This window comes from Artemia sp. Qi Xiang Cuo, chromosome 8 (genome assembly GCF_049724085.1).
Source record: "Artemia sp. Qi Xiang Cuo chromosome 8, ASM4972408v1, whole genome shotgun sequence".
NCBI lineage: Eukaryota > Metazoa > Arthropoda > Branchiopoda > Anostraca > Artemiidae > Artemia > Artemia sp. Qi Xiang Cuo.
Window position 1 is genome coordinate 7,638,228 of NC_142801.1, and position 12,702 is coordinate 7,650,929.

Below are 12,702 nucleotides of genomic sequence, written 5' to 3' on the forward strand. Positions count from 1 at the left end.
CGCTGTTGTTGAAGTTCTATTGCTGTTACGAAATAATAAGCAAAATTCCACGAATTGCTACGAAATATTACAGAAGTTTAAATTGTTTGGTCACTCCAGTCTGTAACAATTACCTTTTCACTTGATTCTGCTGAAAATCCTCTGAGAAATCACCACAGTTTTCCGCAAAACGCAGTATGATGGAACTAAAGCTTTCTTTTAGTGCATTTGATTTCTTCTTTTTTAATGCTTTACTTGTTAAATATCTGCAAAAAATGCAAATAAATTTGGTCCAAGGCAAATATTGAGCATAAAGCTCAGAGGGGGCAGTAGGCTTTATACCTAAATGAAGTTTTGTCAATTGGACAAAGTCCCCCCTCCCTCTGCCGACAATTACTCCATCGGATAGTTCCCCCCAACAAGTATAATTGAGCTGACAAAGGGAATGTAAGACAGATAACAAGAATGAAGAAAGGAAGGGGCTTTGGATTAATCTGCTTATATTACAAAATACAGGAAGAACAAATGGTGTAGAATTAATTATCTGTAGGATTTTTTTATTTTATTTATTTCTTTTAATTCTTTTTTCGTGTTTTTTGGGGCTTGGGAGTTGAGTTATAGCAGGGTAAGATAAAGGTTAAAGAAATTAATTTGCTTGTTTATTTGAAATAGGGAGCTCTGTCGATCTTAAATTTTATTGGTTCTGATTTGAATTTACTCCATGTTATTGAAATTAATTGAAAAAAAAATATATAGCTTAGAACCATTTTAACCAATGTACAGTCATTTACATTGTAGAAAAAGAGAAGCTGAAATGCCATTTATTATTGCCTGAAAAATTAACAAGTAGGTGCCATCGCTGCGTGTTGTTAAATGATTTTTTAGATTCTTTATATCTATGTTTTTATTTTTTGAAAGTTTTGAGATGGAAGAATAATCGATTTTTTAGTATTTAACTCGTTTAAGTTTCAGTTGTGCTCTTTCATTTTGGGTACGACGAAACAATCCTTAATAGTAACTCTGGCCTTTTTTTTCTTAAGTTGGCACATAAACAGGATTATTCCCTTTGAGGCAAGCAGGGGAATAGGCGGGCATAGACAAAAAAGTGCAAAAAAGGTTAATTATACGAGAAATAGCAGAAAAAGTAAGAAAAATTGAAAAATGTTGTGTTGATTTGGGGATGGGGGCACAGGTAGAAAATCCTGGAAGAGTTTAATGGCCATCTGTTTAAAAGACAGATGCATCTCAGTTGAGTTCATCCTATTTGTAGAATAGGTGCATAGTTTTTATGATTAATTACGTGTGTATTTTTTATTATTTCTTGATTATGGTTTGTTTACAGTGAAACTGAATGGGAGCAGACAAGTCACAGGAATCTTACGTGGATTTGACCCATTTATGAATTTAGTTATCGATGAGTCAGTAGAAGAACGCAAAGATGGTAGTCAGCACACTCTTGGAATGGTGGTAAGTTTTTTGTAATGTATTTTTTATTATAGAATATATTGTATTTTTTTTTTTTTTTTATTTTTTTGTTTTATTTTTTTTTTTTTTTAGTTTTATTTAGTATAGAAGTGATTGAAAACTGTTATTTAAGTATTTTTGAATTATCTTTTTGAAGAATACTTGTTACAAAAGCTCCTAATATTAATATATTTCCTTCAGAGGGTGCTTGACATAAAATAGGTGTAAGACTCGAATTTGTGGTTACTTATTAACTTACGATTGAAAAAAAAATTAACATGAAAAGACTAAAGATCTTGCTGTGCTATTGATGGTGTACAGGCCGAATATTGCCCCTTTTTTTACAGGGACAGGTAGCAAGCCTGTCCCCCAACCTTGCAGCTACGGGCCCGGATTTTCAAACAGCCTCAGTTCACTGTGCTACTACAGGTTCACATGAAAAGACAGTACAAAAAAAGAAAAATAACAGAAACAAAACAATTCCACTGGAAATGCTCCTGACTCCTGCGTAGCTTCTTATTTAGTATGTTTTTTAATAACTCAAGAGCTAGCTTATTTTGGGTCTTTAACTTTATGTTTTGAATTATTACTATTTTGCTCTGTCAGGGTGATAACCGCAAGAAATATTTTGCAAAGTGGAAAAAGAGCAAACGGATTATGATTTCTTGTTTTGTAAAGAAAAAAAATCCGGAATGGCAGTATATTTAGGATTTGCAGGAAGTTACTGCATTGTAAAAGCATTTAAAAGCAAGTAATTTACAATTTAGGTGGAATTTACTGGTTGAAATAGGGGCCTAACATGGTTAGGCCCCTAACCATGGTTAGGCCCCTAACCCTAACCATAGATGAGACCTCCTGTTAATTAGATTTAATGGTGTAGGCAGCATTCGTGTGAAGATAAAACAAAACAAAAGTCGTAGCGTATAACCCTTGTGAGGAACAGAAAGAACAGCTTGCCTTCTTTCCGCTATACACTTAATTTCAAGTCCTTTTACCTTACAGAGGGGAATTTATTTTTAGTTCCTCTCCCTTGGAATATGCACAGAAGTCCAAGTTCTCTTACCCTGGGGGGATGCATCTTGTTTTTCGTCCCCCGAAATAAAATTCATTCCTGAAAAACAATCCAAGTTCTCCTACCCTTTCACAACGGAATACATTCTTTTTACCTCTCCAGAAATAATTTCCTTCCCCTAATATAAACACAAATCTTCCTACCCCTACACAAGGGAAGGCATTCTTTTTTCTTCCCTTGAAATAAACATAGAATTCAAAGCTCTCCTGCTCTTACACTTGGGATTATATACCCTCCTCAGAGGCAACGCTGTAGTGTTGCCTATAGTAAAGGCCATACGGCTCCAATGTTTTATTATTTATTATTATTTATTTTTTTTCAGAGGCACTTCATGCGGAAGGGGTCGTCGTATAAACTTCAAAGGGGGCTCATTCGATTGGAAATCGTGAGTTCTAGTGCCCTTTTTAATTGTCGAAAATGATTGGAGGGCAACTGAAATAAAAACGTAATTCCGAGTCCTCATACCTTTAAACAGGGGAATGTATTCTTTTTTCCTCCCCTGAAATATAGAATTCCACGTTCTCAACCCTTACACGGGGGATTACATTCTCTCCTTCCCTGAAATAAACACAGAAATCCAAGTCGTCCTACCCTTACAAAGTAGAATGTATTCCTTTTTCCTCCCCTGAAATAAACACATAATTCCGAGTCCTCCTACCCTTACACAGGTGAATATATTCTTTTTCCTTCCTGAAAAAAAAACACACAACACAGAATTGCAAGTTCTCCTACCCTTATACGTGAGATTACACTCTTCTCCCCTGAAGTAAACGCAGAATTCCAAGTCATCCTATCCCTGGGAATGCAGTCTTTGATTTCTTATCTGGAAATGAATTCGTGCGTGCGTGCTTGCTTGTAAGTTTTGTTTAGGCTGCTAAACAATTTTCTTCATTCTTACATTTTGTTAGAAAGTCGCTGACATTGTTTAGCGTATCGGAAAAGTTCGAAAAGTTGATAGTTTCGGGACGAGGGCAAACCCAGATAATACTTGTACGGATCTTTCCCCCCATAGTTATCCTAAGAGGGGAAGTACCCTTTTCTAAAAGTAGACTTATCCTTCCCTGGTTTCCTGAATGGTGGCAAAGTAATTGAAATCTATGTGCGAATTATCATATGTATGCACAGGTGGGACCTGGAACTGAAGCGAATCTAAACAAGAGCATTTATATTGTACTTTAAGCTCCAAAGGTCCTTGAATGAGTTCAATCACCTTCTCCATTTGGAATTCTTTGATACTTATTTTCTGGTAGGATAGGGGGGATTTTCTTGTAGGATAGGATAGGGTGCACTTATAAATATAGGGATCAAGAGACTTCATCTATATTCAATCACTGTTGGCTAAATGTTGTCAGAATGAGATTTAACAATGTAGATTCATTTAGTTACTGTCTTGGAAACACAATCTTTAATAAAATTTTGTTGTTGGTAGTGCTGGTTTTTCGGCGATAAAATTGTTGCATGGTCGACAACCATGCAACAATTATTTCGATGTAATTGTTGTGCAACAAGGGGATGTCCTGCTTCTTCAGATTTTAAACTTAGTATTCTTAAATTATTTTAATTTTATTTTACTAGTAATATAGTTGATCCTATTTATTACAGAACATACAGCTGAAAAATTATTCTTCTAAACTTTCTCCTGTGTTATCCTCATTAAGGGAATAAAATTATGTTGTTGGTAGTGCTGGTTTCTGGGTTATAAAATTGTTACATGGTCGACAACCTCGCGCTCGAGCTTGTAGGTTGGACTTGAAATCGTTGCATTTCTCTGTGAACAGAAGAACAAGTTAGATATAGTGTAACAATTTCTAAATCAAATTGTGCAGATTTACCAACTTGAAATATTAAGAGTCGGTTGCTGCCGATCAAGTGGCGACCACCTATAAAACGTAGATTATTTGTATTTTCCCTGGTAAATGAAGCATATTTTGACGTTAAATTTTGCTGTAAATTACACTCATTTGAAAGACCGTAATTACTGTATATGTTTACTGTAATTAACGGTAAGTAGAGAGTGACATGTCAATTGAAATCGAATTTCGAAATTTGTATAATATCTCGATGAGTGAGAAGAATCTACTTGTTATATTGATTATATTTATAAAATTGTCGAATTTCAAGTTAATAAAAAATTGTGCATAAATTAATTTGCAGTATTTATCATTCAAAAAAGGAAAAACACTCCCAAAGATAGGGGATCTGATCTTGATAAAACTATACTCTAAAATTGAATATATTTCAGTTGAGGTTCGAACTGTACGTACAAAAATGTGAAGTTTTATATTTTTGCTGTAAAAAAATATGACGGATGCTTTTTTTTGCCCCCAAAGGTGACTTTTGCCCCCAGACTGTACTGAGCCAGTGTCCTTAAAATATTGGGAGATGGCTATTCGAATGAAAATTCAATCAATGCCCTGTCTAAGTAGGAGAGGAGATTATGCCACATCAGATTAGGGGCTCCTGCCATTTTTTGCTGCGTAACAACAGCTTTGGCCCAAACAGGGCAAAAATCTTTCAAGCACAATCTCTTTAGTATTTTAACCGTTTAGAAATATCGAAAAGGCTTTTTTCATAATTTCCTTGTTGTGAGGCCGTACCACTGCGCTGTGATGTGTTCGTGTCCAAATATATCTGCTATTAATACGGTATTAACTATTATGATAGGCCGTTTGTGCACTAATATTAACGGTTAGACAGTGATGCAAAGTTTCGCAGTAACCATAATGGTAGAGTTCGGGGGATTCTTTTTTTTGGGGGGGGGCTGAAGCTTCAGAAAGTAAAGTTTTGGTTTAAATTTTAAAACCTTCTATTAGTGGTTTTTCAGATAAATAGAGAAGGGTAAATTTACTCACTTACGAATGGAAAGACGAAGTGTCTTTCCATTTGGATCAAACTGAAATAAAAATATGATAACGTATAAAGCTTTTGACTAAGAAAGTGAAGTCTGGAAAAAAACTTGTTTTTTACGAATACTAATAAAAGTCCAAATATTGTGATGAAAATAATTAGACTATTCGTGCAGTATAGGTGATGAAGGGGACACAACTCTTATTTTGCAAATAATTAGTTCCCCAGGTTGTCAAAAGTATCTTTTTGATATTTAAAAAGAATAAAAATAAATATTCCCCCCCCCCTCTCACAGGTTTGGAAAACCCTTTTGTATCTTGGTTTTAAAACCAATTGTAGAAAAAAATTTCTCCCTCCTCTCCCCTAATTTTTGTGAATCAACGCCCCTTAAACTGGTTAATAGTAAATCGGGGCATTAGAATTGTCTGACTCGTAAAAACGTAACAAAAAATCGATATTACCAATTTTTTTGTGCGGTTTTTGAGTGTTCTTTGTGTAAACCCCCCCCCCCCCGAAAAAAATCATGGGTACGGCCTTGTGTGAAGCTGATTTACAGTATGGTCTACAAGAATCATTTTTTGAAACAAAATGAAACCAATAAAAACTCGCACAAGAGCGAGTTTTTATTCTTTGTGTTTATTGTTATCGAAAAGATAATTAAATCGCATGACTAAGACATGCGCCTTGCATTCTATTGAGATAATGCTGTGTCAGGACACGATTTCTATTGACTGAGTAAAGCGAACATCCCGTTTCAGCAAGAAACACCAGAAAATTGGATTGGTAAAAAATTAACCAGAACAATTGAAAGCTAGACAGTGAAAAATCTTATTTGTAATTGAGATGATTTGTTGTGAAAAATAAGAGGGAAAAGTTTCTCGTTGTATGAACTGTTCAGATACCAAATTGAGCAAGTTCATGAATAAAGAAACGCGGGAAAAATTTAAAAATAGTTCGCTTTGCTACTTTTGATATTAGTGAATTATTATTAATAGGTTTTAGCGAACTTAAGTGCGTTTAATGTTTTTGATTAAAAGTATGGAATTCTCCAAAAACAATAGTTGTTACTTATTGATTAGGAATGAATAGGTGTTAACCAGAAAAAATATAATCTAATTCTAAAATCCCGCCGAAGATGTAGCTAAAAGAGAAACAAGGAAAAATGTGTTATAGGAGCGCAGTGTCAACAAGATTTTCAACTTACCGACCATTTCTCCAGTAGACTCAATATTTCTGTCTGTGGTGACTGCGCGGGACCTCGTTACCATGACCAAGCTACTAAAAATGTAGCTCCCGAGGGAATGGAGGGGTTATCAACAAACCTGCAGAAGGCAATAATTGCCTAGGTTGTGAACGCACTGGCGCACGTAACGAACCTGTGTTTTTCCACTGGATTAATCCCTCGGATTTTTAAGTGGGGTAAGATCATTAGCATTGTATAAAGGTGGAAAACCTCTCGATTAGGTGGCGACCCCTCAAAATACCGCCCGCTATGTGTCTTGTCTGTAGTTTCAAAGTTGATAGTGCCGTCTCTGTGTAATAGGACTGTATCTTATTTGTCAGCGAGATGAATTTTTGTTGTTGTCCTAATTGGGATAAAAAAAAACCTGAATGAGCGCATAGGGTTTGTTTATGCCAGATTTACTACCCAGTTTATGCCCGAGCCACACCATAGTGAGCCATATCTGTCGATAAAGCAATTTTTGTGAAGGACATTGTTTTTTTCTTAATGTTAATTTCAAACTTGTATTGCAACGTCGGAAATTAAAACGGCAAGAAATTGGTTTGAAAAGCTAGTGTAAACAGTATTTTGTTTCCAATCATTCTCTACTAATACTGTGTCTTTATATATTTCGCCAAATTCCTGTTGCTGATAGAAAAACTACTCTTCTTAGCTCCTATATCTTTCCTATTTAAAAAATTATGCCGCAAATATCATCTTTGATCAGTCAATCACTGCTTGAACGTTAAAAATTATTGTGTCTAACAAACTACGAAAGGGATACGTAATTGACGCTATACTGCCTAATTTTAGATTTTCTCGGCAAAATGACGCTAATGGGGCCTGGACATTGTTCAAGATGTCTTCGACAATAATGAAATTCCTACTAGTGTCTTACTTGATATAAAGTATGCGTTTGATCCTGCGCCCCATTTTATTTTGGAATTTAAGCCTTGTGGAATCAGATGCCCAGTGAAGGATTCAATCATGTCTTGCCTAATAGACCTAGATTTGTGAGTGATGGTGATACTGTTTTTGCCGAAATGCCTCTGTCAAACGTTGTCCTCCACAATAATGAAATCACCACTATTGTCATCCTTGATATAAAGAATGCACTTGATCCTGTGTTGCCCTTTATTTCGCAGTTCAAGCCTTATAACTGTGGAATCAAAGGCCTAATGAAAGATTCATTCATCCCTTGCCTAACAGATAGGCCTAGATTTGTGAGTGACTGTGGTGCTGTTTTTACTCAAATGCCCCAGGCTGGTTGGTATACCCAAGGGCATGGCCCTTTCTTATTTCTTATTTACATTATGTTATTTCTAGTGTCGTTTGCTTATGACCGTGTTTTAATGTTAAAGCCAGTTATGAATTGTGATGGCACACGGCTCTCGAGATGACAGGATACCAAGGAATTGAATCAAAATCTTATGATTTTCTCTTGAGTTGATAACTTTCTGCCAAACCTGCAGTCTCTGATGACTGCTGATTAAAAAAAAATTTCCATAGTTTATAATATTAGGTGCCTTGGTATCTAGCTAGACAGTAAACAATCATTTAAAGCTTACCTTAATAAAGTGAATTTTTAAGAAAAGTCGTTAAATCGAAATAATATATCACCTGAGGTTTCTCTTACCTTATCGGGCTTTGCAATTCGCCCTTAATCGCTTTTACCTTACTTATTTTTCCCTTGTTGATTTGAATATGTTTAAGCGTCATAGGCTACACAATTTCGGATGCCTGTTTCGAGTCAGTTTTGTCAGCACTGTCGCTGCAGCCAGATTTGTTTCCAATGAGAGGTCCTCGCAAGTTTTTGAATCACTTTGTCTTTTTTGAATGGCTTCATTTTTTTGGTAGTATTGCTGAGATGTTATTTCAATAATACGCTGTCTTCAATGATATATTCTCCTGATCTGTTTCCTATTAGCCATGTACATAATTATCCTACTCGTTTGTTCTCTAATCCCCATCAGACTGATCAGATGTGAGGAATTTAATCTTTACTTACCTAATAAAGTTTATTATTCGTTTAGCTTATTAAGAAGTTTTTCGCCTGCCTCCTCCTTGGTTGATATATATTGAATGTTGGTTCAAGAACATTCTTGGTTTGTGGTTTCGCCTGTTTTTCTGGCAAAGGGTATTTTATTCTAAGATTTTGATACCAAAACCGCCACTGTAACAACTCACAGTAGCACCAAAACTGCCCGAGGCCAACACAGATGCATACATTCCTCCTCCATTCCAATCTAATCAAAGCTTCCCTCTTACACCCCCTCCTCCCAATTAGTTCCAATTTCCTATAAATTATATTTACGACCTCTTCCCATCTTTTTTTTGGGGGGGGGGGGGGTCTGCTTTTCGATTGGAACTAGAAGGATGACCAAAAAGGACGATCTTTGGCAATCTGTCATCCTTCATCCGCAAAACTTGTCCTAGCCATCTCAACCTATTTTTCGTTATAGCCATAGAAAATGGGGCAGGACCACATTTTCCGCATAGCTTACTGTTTGAAATACGGTTAGTCAAATGGGTACCCCCAAAAAAATCTGAGTTCTGAGTTCTTTATTTAACGATAAAAATTCTTAAACAAAAAACTACTTCAACCCAATATCCCCCATAAGGCTCCATGGCCGGGAAAGAATAGGGGAGAAAAAATATCAACACAAAAAATAAACAAAATCCAAAAAAATCCAGTCGCCTACCTTAATAATCCAAAGAATGAAAAGCTAGGCAGGGGGTAGCACATGATTTCACCAACTCAGTTAAATACCCAACTCAACCCAGAGACATCAACTCCAAGGGAAGCCGGAAAAAATTTATTAACTAGCTAGAAATTCTCTAACATAATTTTTGAACATACCAAACGAGTGACAGCTTCGTGCAGACACAGGGAGTGTGTTCCAGTTCCTGTTGGAATCTGTAGACAATTCCTCTGGAAAATATCTTAAAAATCCTCCTCCGTCTTCAGAAGCACCTATGTTTCAGAACCATACTTGAACCCTGCCACTACTGTAATACTTCCAATATTCTAATCTTGGTTTTCAGACTTCTTCCTATTCTTCTTAAACATTTTTCAACTGTAAAAAAACACCCTGGGCCTAGGCTATTCTTCCTTTTGACATTTTCATTACATCCACTATCTTTTCTAATAATACTACCGAGGTAAGTAGAGCTATTCACATAATAGATCTTCTCGTTATCCAGAATCACCTCTTCACTTCATTTACTCCTAGTCGAAGCGAATTTGTTTTCATAACATTAATTTTTTAACTCTTTTTGCACCCTGAACCTTCAAAATGTTAAAAAAAATCATCTATTGGTCTAATATTTTGATCTAGATCACTCAAACCGTCAGCATGATCAATGTCTAGGAAAGTTTTATCTTCCCATTTGACGTGGTATGTCGCATTACGACTTTTCCTCTTTCTTCTGTTTTGGTTTTGTTTGTTTATTTATTATGCCAAGCATCTGCAAGGTTTCTTTAAATTCCTTAATATTATTCAAATAGCGGTAGCAGTTATTTTATCAGCGCAAGCAACTGCTGAGATAATACCGGAAAAAGAGTTTTAACAATAAGCCCTTTAGCTTGATGGTATTCAGCAGAAGTCAAGAAGCAAAAGTTTTCTCTAGTATTTGAAAGTTAAAACTGAAGAAGCAACGTTAATCACCCCCTATTTTTGGTGTTGTTAGGTAGTTTGTATTGAATTTAGAATAATTGTGTAACTCTAAACCTTAACTATGAATCTGCTGAGCTGGACATTGCCTAGGAGGATCGGAGGGGGACTGTTGCCAGGTTGATTCCACGTTTTTCGTAGCCGCTAAGTAGCAAAAAATGTATATTTCTAGAAAATTTTGCATTTTCTAAGAGTGGGGAGGGAGGAGGGCTGGTCTTGAATTAAGAGCTACATTCTCTTCTCGATATAGTCCTGGTCCAAAGCTGTTTTAAACTTTAGTGAATGAAGAACATATGATTGTGATGGTTAGATTCATTGAATTGCTTCCTCTAAGACGTTTTAGCTAGACTTATCGAGTCTTTACTCCTTGTGGGCACAATCATTATAATTCAATTTTAGATCAGAATCACTATTTTTGTAATTTTTTTACTTTATTATAAGTTGCTTCTACTTTTCCCAATTTCCAACTTCGAAACAGATTCGATGCGGAGGATTCTATTTCCATTGGCATCTTTTCCTCATTATTTCATCTGCTCTTACTGCTCTTACTTCCTTCAGCAGAAGAAATTCATAATTTCTTCTGCGTCAAAAGTGTAAGTTTATCGACTCTACATAGTTAATTAATTGTGAGTTGATAATTACCCACTAAGCTTGAAACGTATACTAATTATGCGGTAGACAGTTAAAGGTTCGTTTGCAGTAGACAGATGTTTTTGTTGTTGTTTTTTACGACCAAATTGATTTATTGCTGCACATTGGATTTGACTGAATAAATGTTAGGTTAAGGTCGGTGGCTTTATTTTTGATGATTTTATGTAATTACGAATCGAACATATTTTTTACGGAAGTAATGACATATATACTAGTTTTGTTTGATAGGCTCAAGATAAATTTTTTAATTCATATCTACCACTACAACTGTAAGAAAAATTAAGCTGGAGCATAGCAAAAAAATGTATAAATATGAGCAGATTTAATATTGCAGCCTTTTAATACCAGTTGCCCAAATACAACATATGCCTAGCCAGTTTGTAGGATGTTCTTACGGCACAATGGCATTAATTCACACAAATTTGGGGGGGGGGGGGCAAGTTTTCGTTTTTTCAATCTTCTCGGTGAATATAGGTATTTGTCAATTAAAATCTCCATAAAAGGTGTTTTTTGAAATTTTAAGTGGAGCAAAATAACATTGGGTGTTTTACCAAAAAAAATGGTAAAAATACAATAATTAGAAAAAAAAATGTTTTTTTCTTTCCGAAATATCGGTGTTTAAACAAAGTTTTCATTTCAATTCTTGATAATTTTGTTTTTATTATTTTCTTACAACTCTTTTGAACTGCTCAAGACTTGGAGAACTCCTTTTCAAAACCAAATACATTTTCTATTTTACACTTTTCTCCAAACCTGCTTAATTAAGAATATATATATATATATATATATATATATATATATATATATATATATATATATATATATATATTCTATATATAGAATATTCTATATATATATATATATATATATGTATATTGTCGCTTTTCATTGGTTTTGAAACATTGATTTTATTTCAGGTTGTAAGAGGAAACTCAATCATCATGCTGGATTGTCTTGAGCGGCTCTGATTTTTGGAATGATTTTATACTTTTTCAAATAAAACTTATATAGCCGGTGATTCGTTTCTTTGACCCCTTCTTATACTATAACTAAAAAAAGATTTTTTTAGAAAGTACCGTATTTATTTCTTATATTACAAAATTCCTACTTTGCTGGTAACAAAGTAGACATATATAAGAACGTTGATATGAGGTTTACATTCTTTGAATTTTGTAATAATTTTCAGTATGTAAAGATTTCACTGCTACATGACTCCTAGTTTAAATTTCGTTACTGTGTAATTTGTTAATAATGTCTGTATAGGGCTTTTCCCCTTAAAGAGAAAGACGGTGAATTAATTAATTTTTCCAAGATCAATAACAAAGATTGAGATGCCTATTTTATGCTGAGTAGGGTTGTAAAGTTTTTTTTATTATTTTTAATTTAGATTATATATAGACTGGCTTTTTCTAAGCATTTTCGATAGCTTTCTCTTTCCAAATACTTGCACTAGTAGCAATGAAGATAATGACGCCTCTACAGTGATCCTAGTGCTAGTAACAACAAGTAAATACTGACCATAATGTATATTTAATATAAAGTACCAGGGGACCGAGCTTCGCTCGCTGAAAAGAAAGATTGTCCGCAGAACAACTTTAATTTCATTTTCTTTTATTCGGCTGAGCGTAAAGATCGACTTTATACCCTGAAATTTAATTCGATATCAGTCGTAACATTTTAGGAGTAGATGCTGTAACAGAATTTTTTCGAAGTCATGACCTATTGCTTTTTCACACCAAAAAAACGGTAGTATGTCAATTTTCATTGTGCCAGTTTCGAGAAAAAATGTACAG

General features: G+C 34.8%; 1 protein-coding gene across 1 annotated transcript in view; it reads left to right on the plus strand.

Annotated features, from left to right (window-relative positions):
- Positions 1-11,927, plus strand: part of SNRPG (small nuclear ribonucleoprotein G) — a 31,729-nt gene extending 19,802 nt beyond the window's left edge. The window contains exons 3-4 of the mRNA XM_089092828.1: positions 1,322-1,446; positions 11,827-11,927. Of these exons, the coding sequence (XP_088948954.1) occupies positions 1,322-1,446; positions 11,827-11,877 (176 nt within the window). The 3' untranslated portion in view covers positions 11,878-11,927. The remainder of the gene's footprint in view (positions 1-1,321; positions 1,447-11,826) is intronic.
- The last annotated feature ends 775 nt before the right edge of the window (positions 11,928-12,702 follow it).